At 36.0% G+C, this 19,592-nt stretch overlaps 1 protein-coding gene and 1 pseudogene across 2 annotated transcripts; both read right to left on the reverse strand.

Annotated features, from left to right (window-relative positions):
- Positions 1-4,943: 4,943 nt before the first annotated feature.
- On the reverse strand, positions 4,944-11,747 carry LOC113536764 (ammonium transporter Rh type C-like; annotated as a pseudogene).
- Positions 11,748-14,268: 2,521 nt separating this feature from the next.
- Positions 14,269-19,486, reverse strand: LOC113536672 (ammonium transporter Rh type C 2-like). Of its 2 annotated transcripts, none has more exons than XM_026930771.3 (11): positions 19,206-19,486; positions 18,483-18,675; positions 18,179-18,329; positions 17,892-18,039; positions 17,642-17,808; positions 17,396-17,533; positions 17,172-17,308; positions 16,913-17,037; positions 16,516-16,589; positions 16,308-16,383; positions 14,269-14,867 (listed from the first exon to the last, which is right to left on the reverse strand). In XM_026930771.3, the coding sequence occupies exons 1-11, from the start codon at positions 19,420-19,422 to the stop codon at positions 14,845-14,847; spliced, it is 1,449 nt and encodes a 482-aa protein (XP_026786572.3). In that variant the 5' UTR covers positions 19,423-19,486; the 3' UTR covers positions 14,269-14,844. The 2 variants fall into 2 exon arrangements, with proteins under 2 accessions (XP_026786572.3, XP_026786571.3); XM_026930770.3 differs by having other exon boundaries at positions 16,304-16,383; positions 19,206-19,485.
- Positions 19,487-19,592: the final 106 nt, after the last annotated feature.

Raw genomic sequence — 19,592 nt, forward strand, 5'->3', positions numbered from 1 at the left:
AAAACTCTTATGTGTATTTTAAGTCCATTAAAATGTCGTGGGGATTGATCAGGAAATAACCCTATTGACCCTGTTTGACCTCTCTACAAGGAGTTGATTTCCATAAGAATAGTGGAATTGAGTCGGACCTGAGGGTGACCAACAGGCTTAACACCAACAGATTTACTCGAGAATTCAATTTAATATTAACATTGAATATTTAACGTTTAACAATATTTTACTTGTTATTAACTGTAATTATTTTAATTCACAACAACACACTGTTGTTAGAATAAGTAGAATGTTTATCATAAAACCTTTGGTTATTTATCAATTTATTATTATTTTTTGGACTGTACCCAACTTGTAGTATCCCATGGATACTGATTTAAAATTATTATTTTTTTAATTTACAAACTATCCATTTAACAGTTCACAGAGGGCTTAACCTACAGTAACCCACCAATGCAAACAACAACATTACTGTATTCTGATGACGTAATGCCTTAAAGGCCCTGGAGTAAATTCTCCCCCAAAAAAGGGGGGGAGGTGAAGGGGGACACACCACCTGCAGAACATACATGTATGAGGGCTGCAGGCTAAAGAGTCTGGTGTTGAGCCATTTGCCCTTCGACCTCCACCATGTCCCATGCACTTAGCTAAACAAACAGTTTAGGAGTCACACAGGGGCTGAACAGCTGGCATAAGGGCAAAACAATAAGGTGACCACTTTAAAACACATGTCATTGTGCAAACCCTTGTAGCAACAGAGGGCCAAAAAAGAAAATAACAGGGTCCAGCAAGGACCTATCCCCCAATTGTAGGCTTTGTCTCATTTCTATAGCCCAATGCATTGGAACCATATTGGTCTCAAGAACTGAAAAAAACACTCCTTCATTTCCTAAATATTTATTTATTTGTTACTTTAGCCTATATAACTACTTTTCAAAAACATAATTGAATGTCAAATACAGTGTGGATAGTCTATGCAGGAGAAGCACCTCATTCACTCATTGATTCATCTTTAGTATTCGTTTTATTCTGGTCAGAGTATAATGTAATGAATTCTCTGAATATGTTAGAAAGCTGACTTATGAAACACAAAAGCAAGCATTTTTAAACAACCTTGAGCAATAAATGAGATAAACAGCCTGTATAAACTTTTGCATTAGATCGGTTTTACTTTACATATATTTAAACAGGAATCTATTGTGTGCAGACCATGTTGGGTAAATGTTGTGGACTGATGGCACTTACAAAAAAATCAGTAAAAAGATAGACTCTTGTCTGTCATGTTACACATTTTATTTTAGAAAATGAATCAGAATAATCTACTATGACAATAACAGCCCTTATGTGTGCAGGTAAGCATATCAGCCAAATATTAGCCTACTTCACAGTTTCTCAAAAGGTAGGCCATTAGGTATTTAATTTAAGTTATTGAATAGTAACGTAAACACATTGGTCAATAGAAGAGACTTAGCCAACATATTAAGTTATAGTACTTAATTAAGTATGCAGTTCATCTTTTGCTTCCTCAGCATATGAAGATACCAAAGACTGCCCTGCTGCCTTCACATGCTGATAGAGAATGAGAATGAGAATTATGCCATAGTGGACGTCATGTGGTCACTCTTCTATGGAGATGTTAGACTCAATCCTATTGATAAATAAGTGAAATGTTTAGTGTCTAAAAATCTACATTTGGCAAAACTGCACACTTTCTAAAAGCAGAGACAGCAGCATGCTGTCTAAATGCTCTATATAGAAACTTTATATAGCGTAAATACAGAAATATAGGTACCAAACTACTTTTCCTTGTTGCTGGAGTGGTACCATCATCTTTTATACCTTTAGTATGTATCTTTTACCTGGGAAGGTGTAAGTGGTTTAATTAAAAACCTTTCATTAGCTTTTAGATTAGTGGTCTAAGACGTCTAGTGGTCCTCAGAGATTATGTACCTAATTTTTTTAAGGTATATTAAATGTAGGTTTTCAGGGGAATGATACATATTATAGGTACAAAAGATCTCTAGAATAAATATGTCCTTATTATTACTTATCTTATGATTACTTATCAGTGCTGTGTAAAATTCAAAGACCACCCATTTTCAAATGTACAGTACACTAATTCCATTTTCAATTTTTATCAGTATTTATCACCATTGCTGTTTTTTTCAGGTCATTATTAAAGTTCAATATTACAAATAAAATATTTACAGATTTCATACTGTTTTTTTAAATGTTGAACACCTTTGTGTAATGAACAATAATGATGGGAAAATCACACAGTGGCCGTAAGAAGAAGAAAAAAAAACGGTATGAAATCTATACATATTTTATTTGTAACAATGAACTTTAATATTGACCTGTGTAAATAGGTACTGCATGAGTCTCTGTCTGAAAAATGGAATTAATGTATTGTACATTTTCTTATTACTGCTTTCCACCAAAGATAACAGTACATGCTGAATGGCCATTTGATTGAAATTAAGAAAGGGTGGGCCCTGACTTTTGCACTATTCTATTCTATTCTATTCTAACAAATAATGTACTATTAAATAAATAGGGACATTCACAATGTTTTACCATGAAAATCAAAAAGTGCTATATAAATTAATTATTGCTTAGGACTTTTGTATTACAAGGTTAGATATTGTCAGAGAGAAAAAGCCAGTGTTCAATTTAGGTGAATTGAGATCATAATAATCAGTAGGTGGTTATATACCGCCACCGTGTGGTGGTTTAAGGGAAAGTGACTTAACAGCTGTACACAAACACAAACACTAGAAAAGCTCAACCCAACATAATGTATTATAACACTTAATTATACATCTTGTATACTGACATCATGATGCACATTAAGTAATCTGAGGTTAGATAGATAGATAGATAGATAGATAGATAGATAGATAGATACCTTCACAAGGTCACATAATAATGTGATTCACATGTGAAATTTTAGGTATGTGGTTTTTAGACATGTCATGTTACTCTTCACACAGTTGTCATGTGTAATGCATGTTTTTTTTTCCATTGTCAGTTGTTATTTTAACATATGATTCATTTTCATATGTAGGTCACATGGTTTCATTTTTCAGTTGTGAGTTTCTCATTGTTCATTCTTGCTGTTTACAAATGATATCACATGCTTTTGCTTGAATTTACTGTGCAGTTTCAGGGCGTAACATGTTGAAATGCACGTGGCATTCACAGAATCATATGAAGAAAACATTACATGAAATGCATATGATTTTTCTGTAAGGATTAGACAGATTGTATATCTGTGTATCATCTGTGTTTTAGCTGAAACTGTGTCCAACAACGCCGCCCTGTGGTGCAATAATAATAATAATAATAATAATAATAATAATAATATTATTATTATTCATTTTAGTATTGATATCTCACTCACCTCCCAGTATATTTCATCATCAAAGCAGTCAGCGGGGTCACCCCAAAAGGGGCATCCTCAGAATAATGCCTATAGACTTGAGAGATTAGAGAAATTTAGAAATTAAATTAGAGAAATTTCATGAGAATTCTCTCATGAAATCAAAGGTTTTTATTAATCTGGTAAAAGGAAAGAACTGTGTTTAGACAGCTGACAAATCAGTAATTCTATCCATCTTTTATGTTTAAAGTTATAGAAGCATTAATAATGAAGCAATACAAAGCATATTTTTATTCATTGTCATAATAGGCACTGGAAAATAACTAATCTCACTGGCAGTAGTAGCTGTAATTGTACCTATAACTCCTCCAAGGACAGCTGGCATGGAGTGTCAAATGTGAACTCCACAAGTGTCTGGGATATTTAAATGTTTCTAAAGGAATGGCTGTGTGAATGGCTGGCATTCTGTATATGAACCCAGGCAGCAAAGAAAAGATGTGTTTCAGTAGTCATTCAACTTGATAATATCCAACACCATATACACTACATTGGCCAGAGTATGTGGACACTAGACAACCACAACCAGATGTGCTTGCTGAACATCCCTTTCCACACCAACATCAGCAAACCATGTCTTTATGGACCTTGCTTTATGCACAGAAAGATTGTTATGATGGAACATTCCTGGGCTAGGCTCGTTAGTTCCAGTGAAGGGAAATCTTAATGCTACAGCATACAAAGACATTCTATACAATTGTGTGCTTCCAACTTTGTGGCAACAGTTTGGGTAAGACCCACATATGGTTGTGATGGTCAATTATCTACATACCTTTGTCCAAATAGTTCTTCATTAACACTACTTTACCCAAAGACAACTTTTCCAAAATATTTAATTGGTTTACATATTATATGATTTTATTTTTTTTCTTTTTGATAACAGCTTTTAACATAGATAGATATATTAGAGACATCGAAAGCAGATAACGTTAGGCCACTTGGCTACCATACATGTCCTCTCTTCCTACACTGTATAATGATTGCTTGTCTATGAATGTAAGGTAAACATACATTCTCCTGCATATGACATCCAATTTAAGTAATGTGGCAAAACGTTTGTGTTAGTGTCCATGTAAAAGTTATATTTCCTTGTTTTAAAAGCTATGAGTGTAACTGATATCAGCTTGTACACATAATTATATGTACACATAATTTTACTCAAATAGGCATTAGCTAATTAAGCTATGTAGCTATGTCAACTTTCTAGATTAGACTAGTTAAGCCAGTAATTTGACCCAGACTTAGTGAGAAGCTGTCTGGGTCAAATTTATGAATAATATACAGGTATACAGTCATAGTATATTATGGACTCACATAATGCAACTTCTTCTTTTTAAAATCATCAAAAAATAAAAATGCATGAATTAAATACATTAAGATAATATGTTTATCTAATACACATATCTATGGTTTAATCATTCACAAACTCCTAATTTAATACATCTAATTCAGTTAATCAATCCTTCAGGAACATCTCAATGTGAGAGTTAGGCGTAAAAGATTTGGGCTCCAGTAAAACACGAAATATAAAATGGCGAAATTTTGCATTTGAAAAAACAAATTAGGAATATTTTGGTTGCATATTTCTTTTTGTATGTTACATATTCTTGTACAATTAGTGCTGCTTCTAAAATTTTGCCCTTAGCATACTAGGCTTGGCATTGGAATAGCAATTATTTCAGTTACAGTCACAGTCATAGGTGAGGCTTGGGAAATTACCATGTCTAACCTGCTCCGCTTGGCAGAAAGGCTGCAAATAGTGAATTTGGTTAGGATGCTGGCTGCCAGGGCCAAATAGGTGTATGACAGCTCAATATTGCCCTTCTCCACAGTCTGCAATGGCAGAACTGAATCTGGGCCAGAGAAAGAGTGTACCTGGGGCAAAGAATTTCAGTTACTTAATGACATTGTTTTATTGTTTTATTATTAATTTAGATTTGTTTAAGTACATTTTCCTGATCATATTCAGTGTTTAAAGTTAGATTCCCTTCCTCTCTTCTGATTATCTTTGTACTACAATATGTTTGGAGAAAATCACCGCAGATCTCAACCTGAATTAAAATTTAGATAGCTAGATGGTCTTCCTTAACTCACCAAACATAGCAAAGACATCAGAGTGGTAGGTGCAGGCTTAAAGGCATTTGCTCTGATGTAAATCTGATTGATAGTGCACCCACAATATTGCCAGGCCATAATATGCTCCAAGTGTGTGGATGACCATGAAGCCACCAGCATCTTTGGCTGGCAGCAATGTTACAATCAGATAATCATTATTAATAGTATTTCTAGAATGTATATGATCAAACATACATACTGTGATTTCAACTCTCATACACACTATATCATGCTCAGTCCAGATCCATAATTGGCAGCCAGTGACACCTACATGTAGAAGATTGAGGTTGATGTACTCTTCCACTGCATATAAGGTGATTCCAAACAGAGTTACTACCATCAGCTGTACAGGACTGACTTTGCCCAGACAAGTTCCATACTCGATTAGGCACCCCGCCTGACAGAAGTCAGCAGTGATGAAACTGAAATAAGAAGACAACGCCGGATACAGAGCAGAAAGCTACTGTACTGTACCTTGGCACTTTGTTCAGTAGAACCAGTTTATCTAGATCACCTTGGCAAGGTCCTCTGGCACTGTCAGTCTGACAGTTATGAAAATAAATCTTGGAGTATGTATGGAACCAGTTTTGCAGAAGGGTCCACTGCAACCTGAAGGCAGTGATAAGGAAATTGATTCCCATTCTGCCAAAACTGTAGCACTTCAAAAAAGTCAAGAGGAAGCCAAAACCCACAAAGATCATGATGTGCACAGGAAACCTGTCCAACAAAGAGGTGGAGCATGATAGGAATGGTTGTGTAATTGGTGTCTTCAAAAAACAGTTCAAAGCAGTTCAAAAACTTGTATTTCTTTTATCTGCCGACAATATCAATAGATAAAACATTTGTAACCACCATTTAAGCATAGTAATAATATTTACAGTCCTATTCTCATTTGCAAACAAATGCTTGATTGAAATGATCTGATCTGTAAAAGTAAATGCGGGATACATTTCATAATCTTATTGTATGAATAAATTTTAAAGGGCTTGGTCTACATCATAGGGAAAAAAAAACTATGTGAAATGTTAAAAAGTATTAAATCCTGTAGAGGTACTGGAAAAAACATCCACTATTTTATGCCACTGTCTCATTGCAAAAAATATTCTCATATTACGTTAATATAAAAACATATTAATTATATATGCTAATTATTTTCTGTGGTAGTTAATACAGGACATTTTAAGTACATTAATTGAATGACTGATGTACAGTTAAATCGAAAATATCAATATAAATGTAAATTCCTTTTACATCCCATTTTTGAGCTAAATAAGACATGACTGATTAGCATAGTTATTCCACACATATAAGTTAATCAGTACTCACTCTGTAGTAGAACTCATTCTCAATATCACATGAAATATTATTCTTATGATCTGCCCTGTGATCATCAGACTCATCATAACACACAAGTACTCAAATAGGATGATCTTGGCAGTTTGCCAAATGAAGCACACTGGACGTTAGTGTTTTGGAGATGGCACCAAAACTTTTGACAACTGACAGATGCCCATTGTGGCTGTAATTGATAAGCAAAGTAAGGACACCTTTCTGTCAGGAGGTTGTGTTTCCACCTGTCGACTGAAGAGGTATTTAATGTGGATGGGTTAGAAGTGTGTCATTCCTGGCTAATATGTTTGGCTAACAAGAACATTCCATAACTAAGCTAAAATCAACTACATTCCCTAAAGTTAATTCATGTTACACAGGAAAAACAGCCTGCATATGATGCTTCTAAATTGTAAACTTTTCCTTTCTGGGTGAAAAACTAGTGTTGCTCATAATAAAATTTTGGCCTGGTCATGGAAACCAAGTTGTATAAATTAATTGAAAAAAAAAAAAAGCAGGAAAATGACCAGAGATTATTAATGTGGAAACGTCATATACTGAACTTAAACAGCATATGTATTGTTTAAATTAGAGACAAGACATTAAAACATAATTTACTTACAGCTGTGACACTTTTCTAAAGTGAAACCCTACTCAATCCAAGCTAACTCATGTAGCTAGCTAGTGTACATCGTTCCAAATCAATCGCTAATATTATAAAGAACAAATACAGTAGCCTAAGCAGACATGTACGTGTGTGCTTTTCATGGCCACTATTTAAACAGGCTAAACAAATAAAGCTAAATAAAATGTTCCATGATGTCACTGAATATCACTAAAGGCCAGTTCACACCCAGACATATTGCATAAACATCTCATTCAGTTTCATTTTATTTTATTTTTTTCACTCACACATGTGAGTGAAGTGTAAACTCCATAGAACTCCACTGAAATCACAAAAACACAATTTTTTATACACTGTGCACTTTATATAAAAATCATAATTTACAAAGATGTCATCTTAAGGCATCTTAAGTTGCACTTCAAGTATGAGAGAGAGGTAGACCATATTGTGGAGTGAACCATTAGTGCAAGAAATGAAAAAGAGTCAGTTTTGGCAGATACCTAGGCACAGGAGGCAGGTATGTGCTTTGAGGAATATTCAGATCATGTGTAAATTCTTCCAATTAATATAATCTCATATTAAAATAGGAGGGATGGCTTCATTTTGAAGCATAAATTCTATATAACCATCAGGGTAATGAGTCAGAGGTGGATGCAAGTGTAGAAATGAGTGCAATACACAAATATTAACTCTAGAAACATGAACAAGAACTTGGCAAACTAAAAACCACACATGAACACATGAGCTCTTGTGGTGTGCAGGGGCTGATAGGGGATGTAGTCCAGCACTGCTTTCGTTGACAATTGACATTACAGTAACAAAAGAAAAGTGAAAAGATAAATGTGCTAATGTGTACCTCTTCTTCAGCAGTGGCAAAAATTCATCAAATGTTCAGTACACCTACTTCCATTGTTGTGTGGTGTTGCCATATGGCAGCATACCCCAAAATATGCCCTAAAATAAAAATAAAAAAAAATAAACATCTTGGGAAAAAAAAGAATAAAAATAGTTTGAAGTGATAAAACACAATGTAACATTTCTTAAATGAGAGTCTCACAATATGTGCAGTAAAAGGTTAATTGGTAAAAATTAATCTCAGTTTCCAGTTCCTCGTGCTTGCGTGTGAAGTCCTAGAAACCAGAAAACATACAAGCAAACCACAACATGGAAAGACTGTAAGCAGCTGATTTGCAATGGTTCAGGGCCTTAGGCACAGTTTGTGACGCAGGTTTATGGAAACTGCCGGTGTTCAAAAGAAACAAAAGTATTGTCTCTTGTCCCAAGGCCAGTGATTTATGGCTTCATCATTTGACTGACAGACTCATTTCAGATCTCATTTCTCCACTAACTGCTTGGAGCTAATATTTAAGTCAACTGTGAGGCAAACAGCTTAGATGTCATTTACTGAAGTTATCTTGCTCAATGAGTTGGGTAGAGGAACCTGCGGCCACATGTTGATTTATCAAATAACCTAGGCATGTTTACCTGTAGAGTGAATGAGTGTGTGAATGTGTGTGCATTTGTGCCCTGCGATGGGTGGGCACCCCATCCAGGGTGTTCTCCGCTTTGTGCCCCAAGTCCCCTGGGATAGGATCCAGGCTCCCTGCGACCCTGTGTAGCATAAGTGGTACAGAGAATAGATGGATGGATGGATATTTGCCTGTATATAGGGGGTATCACTTTCAGGAATGGAATTTAACAAACTATTACTGTAGTGGTGTTTTATTGCATAACTGGGACATCTGGTATGACTCTTGAACCAAGAATGGTGCAAAAACATACAGAAAAACTGGCAACTGAGGAAAGGAAAACAGTTCCCTTGTTGGACAAATCCAGTTTCCTTTGAAATCATGCTTATGCAAGGATCAGGAATGGAAACAAGCAAACAAGTCCATGAAATGAATGGTTTCAAGAACATAACAGTGAGTTTTCATTGCCTCACTGGCCTTAACAATCATTGGATCTGACCCCTATCAGACACTTTTAGGATGGGGTAGAAAGGGCATTTCACAGCTAGATGTCCATTTTACAGCAACTGTGCACCAGTCCTGCACAACAATCCTGCACAGCATATCCAGCATATCCAGCATTTCACAAAATCCATGCCTAAATGAATTCATACTGTTCTGAAGGCCAAAAACAGGTTCAGCAAACATTGCACCAATGCTCCCACTTCACCTACACAGATGTTACCATTCATAATCACACACTCTTTTTGAATGGCTTGAAAAAAATTTTCCTTTTTTTGACACTTTTTAAATTTAATTTAATTTTACATTTACTTTTTTATAATAAAATTTTGACACAGCATTTTCACTTAAGTAAAGTTTTTTTTAAGCATATTTACCAGTTTTACCTTCTTTAATCATTATGGTTATTATAAACCTTGACAACAGCCTAGATCAGCAGTCCTAATCTGGATTTCGGTATAAGTCCCCAAATGGCTTTCTATATATATTTTTTTTTTTTATGATGAATACAATTTATATTTCAGAATTGCAGGACAACTAAAGCTGTAGTTTGCCACATGTTTTTCAGTAGGACAGGAGAGTAAAAGAAACTACACCAGAAGAGTTGTCCAAGAATAATGTAGGTCTTTGAACACAAGCTGACAAACCCATCAACTATATTCTCAGGGCAAATCTGAGTTAATTGTGCCTCGCTGACAGAGATCTTAGAAAATAGGGCAGCCAAACTTTGCTCTTGACTGCTGCCCAGGTGCACGTCTTTGTTCTGTAAACCAGGTGGATACCATATAAAGTGCTATTGATAAACATATTAACCAGGAGGGGCCGACATAACAAAAAATGTTATATATGGTTCCTGCTCTGTTGTATCTATGGCTAGACCACATGAATATGCTGTGTTAGAAGACAACATTGATCACAATTGCCATCAATTCCTTAGAAATAGTCTGAACATTGTCCAACATTTGCATGAAGGGTAATTTGGAGTCTTGAAAACTGTCAAGCAGTGTGAGAGAAACATTTCAGAGTTTAGGTTTGAGCTCAAGCTTAGATTTATCACAGAACAAAGTGAATAAATAATATGGAGGTGTTTTACACAACCTACATAGTCAGAGATGAACATTGAACATATACAATGACTGTATATATGGGTGGAGGTCATAACAGGCCATAATGTCTTAGAGGCCCTCCAGTGGCTGGCTGCAGTACAATTTGTAACCCCGCCAATTCCCATGTTAGTGAATTGAAAAGAACGCGAACCTACATTTTAAGTTACACCTCCTCGAATTTTCAGGAATAGTGTTCTGTTGTTTTTACAACTGAAGTTGACCTTGATATCATCCCCAATATTGTTCCATATGATAAATGCATTTTATGTGTGTTATTTGATGATAAATAAAATGGAGTGGTTGACATGTGATTGAAAGTTTTGGACACTCTCCAACACGTACCTAAAGCTCTTGACAGTTCTGTAGCAAAACTATGTCTTGTTCTCTGTAAACTGTTCTAACAGACCCTTAGTAGGGAGGTCTTTGCAGTTTTCTCGTATATTGCTCATTTTGATGTATAAGCTAGCTTGTTGGACTGATATTATAACTAGCAAACCAACATGAGTGAATGAAGTGATGGCATAAATCAATGCAGCAAGCTAAATTTCATAACAATTTAATATTAACTATATGACCTTAGCTAAGAATCGAAGAAGCTTGGTAAGGTTAGCCATTCCCTCCTTTTTAAATGAACTCCACCGACTGAACAATAATCGAATAAAAGAATGCACTCCTCCATTCAGATGGGCAACTCACTGCAGGTGTCAGAGCTAGATGAAAATCATGGAGAGGAGCCATTTTTTTTCTGTCAAAAAATAGATTGTGCTGAGTGTAATTGTGACTGCTGTTTACCAGTATATTTCCAGATGGTATCTTACATTAGCTACTTATACTTAGATTACTTTGAGTAAAATGATGGATAATGTCAGCTAGCTAGCAAATGGTAGTTCACTCAGTCATGACTAAAAGCTCTAAAATCTTGTCCTTGCAACAGTAAAATCAATATGCTTGCACAAATTATATGACTATAATTTAGAATTTTACTTATTAATTAATAACTTTGGCACTTTGAGTTGGCCGATGCACCATCTAAAGTTGCACTTCAGGTTAAGCTCTCTAAACTATATATACTGACATTGGTTGTGACCCAGGTAGCAGCAGTACAGATATTCTGGAGCAACACACCTCTCATTAATGTCCATGAAGAGAAGAAGCTGCCCGTAGAGTGGCATGTCGCTGTAGGGGCCAGGTATCTATCCTGCCTATAGGCCATTGTAATAATGTCCATGACAAATTAACAGCTGGTCTGGGAATAAGATCAATTAGTTTTAAACAGTACTGTGGCACAGCATGATGGTGGTTTTCTTCCTAACTGGAGGGATGATAACAGTTGACAGGGAGGGGATCGACTCTGCTCCATGCAGACTCTCCACTGGTGTCCCACCAGCTTCATGGATGGGTCCTCTTCTGTTACACCTCTATACTCACTCTTAGTGTGGTCATATTCTCACATAGTTTTTCATAACAACTGCTATGCTAATGGCACTCCACTCATTACCAACCTGACTAGGTCACACAGGTTTCTCCTTTACAACATCATGAGGCTTCTTTCTATCCACAGAGGCCACGCAGGTGCTTGTTCAGTCCTGTTGCAACTGATCCAGAATGCAGTTGTAAGACTTGTTTTCAATCTCCCCAAGTTCTCCCACATTTCCCCACTGGTGTGTTCCCTCCACTGCCTTACTGTAGCAAATAGAAAACACTGGTGCTTGCCTATAAAGCTACAAATAGACCAGCCCCCACCTACCTGAAAGGACTTATCACATCTCACACTACACCACGCTCCCTTCAAGGTTCTAGCATGCCTCAACTGGACCCATCATCCTTCAAGGTAAACGTAAGACTATTCATGAGGATATGGTATTGATAGAATGTAAGTCTTTCTGAATAAGCAGGGCTGATTTATGCTGTAAGTGTAAATGTACTGTAGGGCCTGTACTGGGCACAACCTGGAATGTTCTCAAGGTTTGCCTACATTGAAAGCAACAAGGTCAAAGGATTGGTTAACAAAACTGTGTATTATGACCATGAGTAGAAACCACAGGTTTAATCAAAAAGTCACCTCAGAGTCATGACCAAATCAAGGCTTTACCAGCCATCTCTCTCAAAGTCACTTTGTGACTTTGTTAAAGGTCTCAATATGTTTGTGTGTGTTCACACACACAAGATTGTACTTAGGTGATTCTCACTGTCCCTGAGAGTTAGGAGGGGTGAAATAGAACTCATTAGCTATATTCCCAGGGTGAAGCTGTTTTAATTGTGCCTCACTGAAACAGATCTTGGAAAACAATGCAGATGGACTACACTCAAAAACAGCCCTCCAGAGAGAGGCATCTTTGTTTTGTAAAATAGGTAGATGCTCTATAACGTATCATTGTTATACACATTAACCACAGCACTTTTTAACAAAAGGTTCCTGCTCTGTCAAAGTTTTGTATACACCGTGGGAATACACTGTGTTAAAAGACAACATTTCCATAGAACTACATTTAAGTCAGGAAAGTGTTTGACATTTATACGAAGGGTGACTTGAATTTGAAAACTGTCATATCATGTGACATCAACTTCTCTGATCTCCAAAACAGAGTCTAGGTTGGTGCTCAAGTTATCAAAACAAAGTTATATAAAAATGAGAGGGAGGTGCTTTACACACCCTACACAAACAGAAAAGAACATTGACCGAGAAGGAATCATGCACATTGGATAGAAACACTATAATCTATAATCTATGTATGATTTGTAGAATGGTGTGAGACTATGGGCATTGATCCTAGAAGATTTGTTTGATTACTTCAGAACTTTCTAGGTTAAATGATGTTAGCAAATGCATTTAAGTGTGTGATTGACTTTTAACAAAGGTCTGCCAAAGTCTCTGGAAGTCATAAAACATCTACTGTAATTTTTTTCTTGACATGTACAGCTAACTATATATTGCAATAATATACTAGTGTTTCTTGCTGAATACCTTTAATGCCTATTATTGTTATAAAAGCAGAGATGACACAATACCACTCTTTCTTTTCTGATATCAATACTGATCCTGAAACCCTGAATATCCATTGATATCAATACTCAGTTGATGTTGTTTTCTTTAAATACTACTAAGCTTTATATTTTTTAAACGAAGTACTACGCATTACTTTTTCACACAATAATCACTTACATTGTCAATATAATACACAAAACTTCAATATCATAAAATCAATCAAGAAAAATCCAGTCATCTCTTCATATGTAAACATTTCCAGCTCCAGAATTGTTTTTTCCAAATCCACTTTCTATTCTGATGTTTTTTTGTTTTTTTTTTAACTGGTAGCCACTCTGATACCAGTACTGGTTATTGGATTGGTGCCATCTTTAATTATAAGTTGCATTAACCAAAGCAAATCATATAGTGTTTCACATTATGTAAGTTTGGAAGGTAGAAACTCCATGAACTCACTGTTAACCCATTAGTGCTGCCCATAAGTGAAAAGCCTAAACATTTCACTCTTCAAGAAATACCAGTGAATACCATTCTTTGTATTTTATATTTACATGTGTACTGGTTAGTGTATGCCCATTTTAATTCAAATTATCTGAATTATGACATATATTTACAAAATTACTTTTGGGACAAATTTACAATTTCTTTTCAGCCATGTGTGTTTGTGACAGAGTATTGTGCATGAAGGGCAACAAAAGGAAAATACATTTTTAATTCATTAAAATGTTTAATGACAGCAGATAATAATAATGCATGCATAAGGCATTAAATCAGTCAAGTTCACAAAACTGAAAATACAATAAAATGCAAAATCTGAATAAATATCACACAAAAAGGGCATTAAATGAGCCTCAACCATTAAATTCTGGAGAGCAGAAAAAGATAACTCTAGCTTTTGTACATATGTTCATTAAACAAGATGTGCTACTTGTTCCATGGAAAACTTACATTTGTCAATGACCAATATCAAAAATATTTTTTACAACAATAGTATTTCAAGTGTGTGTATGTGGTCATACATGCATACATACATACCTACATACATACATACATACATACAGCAAAAAGTTAATTAAGCAATTATTATTACAGATATGACACCTGGCAATTTTAATAGGTTTTCAGATTAAACTGGGTTTGTTTCAGTTTGGCTATTAAATCAAGCTAATTGCTATTATATCTTAGATTTCCTGGTTGCCAAGGCCTCATTCAATAGGTTTCATTCAGCACTGATCTCATCTGCATCATCTCTGCGTAATTTTCCAAATCTGATTAGCTGTGCTCTATGGAGAAGTTGGACTCCGACCTAAAATTAATAAAGACGTATGATGTATGAGAAAACTGACAAGGAAACAAGGAAAATAATTCTGTTAACTTAGTATCACTATTTTTGAAATGTAGAATATCTACAAAGTTCTTATTCCAAAAATCAAGTGAATCCTGTTTAGGGCATTATGCAGGTAACACTACAAATGAACATGACACTGCCATTTTAAAAAAGGCAGAGGATTTGTTTTATTCTATTAAAATCACAGAAGTATTTGCCTTTTTCTTTATATAGAAACATGTTTTTTTTATAGAAATATTAGGTCTTCAGGAACTAGTAACACATATTTCTATATTGTTGATTACACTGACTATTGAACAGGATTTAAAAAACCTTTTCAAAATATGGTTATATAGAAAGTAATTAAAGCAGAGGAAAACATAGTAATTTGGTTAGGAACCTCCATTATAAAAACTGAATTAGAAAATTAGGTCAATATTACAATAGTAATCTGCTGTTCATAAAACATATGAAGCAGCAGTCTAGGTTACACTAATACTTACAAAAAATGCCCCAAATGTACATAAATGCCAAAGCTCACACAGCTGAAATTACCAGCAAAAGGCAAAAATAGACTTTCTCAGAGACAGAAGTGAAAGTTATTTTGCATGAAAGGCCAAAATCTGGAGCCAAATTACAGAAAACATAGCAAGCTATATATTTTTATTGGAAGCGAATTGCCTCACTTCACGACCAGAAAGCCCTTGCGAATAGTCTGCAGCACACTAGGGAGTATACTACACATTATATTACAGAGAGACATACCAGATTGGTCACTTATCTCTCTTTGAAACATGCTAGTAGCAAGAAATCCAAGCCCAGAAAAGACTTGGACATGCACAGGAATGGCACATGATCTTTCTGTTGGCCGAATTAGTGCTGGCTCTAAAGTGCTACACAGCAGTGAAAGAAGATGCTGTGGCAAACAGAACTCTTATAAGGCAACTTTCATCCTCTTAAAAACAACATTACGGTCTCTAAATATCCATTGCCTTTTGAGTGCTGCATGTGCTAACTCTTCCAGTAATATCCCTACTGCCATTTGCACAGCCTTGGCTTATGGCTACCATATGCACAGACCAGCCTGCCTACCTTTCATACAGTGCAATTTCTTCTTCACTGAATGTTTAGACTTATTTGTCTTCAAATGGATTTGACTTGGCTTGTCAGTGTTAAAAAATATTAAATTAAATATTAAATCAATCAAGGTTTACATTAGTTAGTCTTCATATATGTCAATTTACGCAGATGAGTAGGATACAAAAGTTTTTCCAAATTGACACGATTTTCATCAAAATCAAATTGTAAATGCTCCTACCAACGATTTACAATCCATTTATTTCCAGCTTTATATACTCATTGTTGCTTACCATACTGAAATAATGTTAGTATGAACTTTACTATATATTACTTACATACGTGTGTCAGGTTGCTTGTTAGCAAAGTGGTTGTTGTATTCCAGGATTGGAGGGATACTTTCTTCATCTTCGGGTAGCTGCACAAAAACAAATTACCATAATAATTTATTTTCTGACAGATTTTTAAGGTTCTATCCTTTTAGATACCTAAACTTTTAGATGTAGTAAAGACAGACAGACTCGCTATTGAATTTTGTCCAATCACTCACCTCCCAGTACACTTCATCATCAAAGCAGTTATCATCGGCTGGGTCTCCCCATAAAGGCAGTCTCAGGATAAAACCTGCAAATATGAAGAAAATAATAACTATAGATCTCCACAATTTTCAGATCAAAATTATGAATTTCTAAGTTTTTAGGACACTAAAAGTAGACATGCTGTTCCTATAAAAAGTCCAAATGGCAGATGGTAAGGAGTTCAATTGCCTGGAGGAACTCATCATTTGGTTAAGGACCAAGCCAGAAAAAATATTTTCTCCAGAAAAGACGATAGCTGGTCAGTGGTAATTAAATATAAGCGTTTAAAGTTGTTTGGGACATTTTTGATTAATGCTCCTTCAGCTGCACAATTTTTTAATCGATTACTCTCACTGAAAGCTTACTTACCCACTATTGCTCCACCGACTAGTCCAAAGGCGATAGCCACACAAAGACCAGCAGCCTGATAGCCTCCCTGTGTTTGTGGAGACCTTTTTGCTAATTCACCCGTAAATCCAAATGTGTTGATCAATCTGTAATTGAATATATTAACGGTATTTCATTATTTGTTATACAGTCAGAAACTTCCTATTGCTAGGAAAAGGCAATGTAATTTAATTTGTCAGTTCACTTAATCAGTTTTGAATGTGTCTTCAAGCACACCTACCCTTCATGTGAATAGACAGACTCGGTGGCAGTGGCAGCTGTAATGGCGCCTACAACTCCTCCAAGGACACCTGGCATAGCATGTAAATTATGGATTCCACAAGTGTCCTGGATCTTCAGGCATTTCTCAAGGAAAGGCTGTGTGGAGAACCGAGCATTTTAGTGGTACAATAAAACTGTTTAAATTTAGCAGAACAATCAGTTGTATCCTCTTGCAACACTTACAGTTAACACTAGGTAGCCAAAAGTAGAGATGATCCCACAGAGGAAGCCAACAATAAGTGAACCATAGGGTGTGATCATAAATTCAGCTGCTGTTCCCATCGCAACACCTCCAGCCAGGGTGGCATTCTGGATATGAACCTAATCAACAGAGATTCTGCATGTTACCTCTTTTACCTGTCATGATTTTGCATGTCCTCCACACATATACATGGCCTAAAATACACTTTGCAAGGCGTTTTGAATTACCATGTCTAATTTGCCCTTCTTGGCAGAAAGGCTGGATATGGCGAAGGTGGAGAGGACGCTGGATGCCAGGGCCAGGTATGTGTTGATGGCAGCTCGGTGTTGCCCATCTCCATGAGGTGAAATGGCAGAGTTGAAACTGGGCCAGTACATCCAGAGGAAGAGACAGCCTGGAGCAAAAGAAGACTTTAGTCTTTGGTATCAGATCTTATGCTTATAAAAATTCTGTGTTTGGAAATGAATATTTTCTCACCAATCATAGCAAAGACATCAGAGTGGTAAACGGATCCATTGAGACGTTTGCTCTGGTTTAAGTGTGGTCGATAGAGCACCCACGATATTGTCAGACCATAATATCCTCCAAATGTGTGGATGACCATGGAGCCACCAGCATCTTTGACCTGTAGCAATGTTACAATCAGATAACCATAATCAATAGAATTTCTAGAACAGATTTGATCGAATATATAGATTGTGGTTTCACCACATATACATGAAATTATATGTCCAGTTTTATAATTGACTACCAGTGGCACATACATGCAAAACTTCAAGGATGATGTACTCTTCTACTGCAAATAAGGTGATTCCGAACAGAGTTAACACCATCAGCTGTACAGGACTGACTTTTCCCAAACAAGCTCCATATGCGATTAGGCACCCCGCCACACAGAAGTCAGCATTGATAATACTGGATAGAAACATAGCATAGACATTAAAAATAATACATTGTATTATTATTGAAAGCTTTGATGCCACACAATGAACACGGAGCACACATTTCAGGTTCAAGTTGCATATAAATGGTGTATAATTGCCATGAACTAGTCAAGCCTGCTCTTACTTTTCTACTCCGATCTTTATTTTGCCATCTGTATGGTCCAGCGAGTGGAACCAGCCTTGCATCAGCAGGGCCCACTGCAGCCCAAATGAAGCAATAAGGAAGTTGAAGCCCACTCCACCAAAGCTGTAGCGCTTCAAAAAAGTCATGAGGAAGCCAAAACCCACAAAGATCATGACGTGCACATCTTGGAAACCTGTCCGACAAGCAAAAGAGGAGGAAAAAAAACCCGGTGGACATATTAGAGAAGATCATTTAATCAAGGCTCGGAGGTGGAAGTCGTTTGTCATATTCAGCTTATTGGTTCACAGCCAACAGCCTCACTTAAAGAATTACAGCATATTTATTATTACGATTATTTACGATTCCTTTACCGTTCATTTACAAGGTTAGAATAAAATTAACTGCAGTTCAGCCTTTAAATTTGATTGCAGAATCAATGAGACAACATTAAATATCAGTTGAGAAATCAGTTGATCTACATAAAGTAATGTTTAAGTGTAATATTACCACAGAGCTGAGAATAAAACAGTTTATCAGTCTCTGGGTAGATTAATACCTGGTCACAAGTATTTCATTTCCTTTTGTATACAATATTAGATAGAAGAGTAGAAAGAAGAATGCTGTTAACATCATTACAATATAATAGATACTATTTGGTATCTAAAACAAAATTTCTTAAATTGTCAATTAATGAATTATCTGTAAGAATAAATCCATACTCACTTGGATATCTGTAGTAGAAATCATTTTCGATATCACTTGTAATATTATGCTCCTTCTTATATTCAGACCAGTGAGCATCAGACTCTTCATCATAACGCACAAAGACTCCAAAGAGAATGATCATAGCAGTTTGCCAAACAAAGCAAACAACTGGCAGGCTGAGCCGGATATCTGTGTTTTTAGGATGGTTCCAGATCGTTTGGCAACAGTTTCCCATCGTGACTGTAACTGATATCCAAAAACAGGATACGTTTCAAGCAGGAGTTTGTGTAAAGAGTCGCTGTGCGCAGAGATATTTATAGCTGAATTTTTACAGGTGTGTCTCATCTGGACACCTGTTTGGCTGTTTCAAGTGCATCTTTTGCATGTGACACAGAAAAAAAAACT

Source organism: Pangasianodon hypophthalmus, chromosome 11 (assembly GCF_027358585.1).
Source record: "Pangasianodon hypophthalmus isolate fPanHyp1 chromosome 11, fPanHyp1.pri, whole genome shotgun sequence".
Classification (NCBI taxonomy): domain Eukaryota; kingdom Metazoa; phylum Chordata; class Actinopteri; order Siluriformes; family Pangasiidae; genus Pangasianodon; species Pangasianodon hypophthalmus.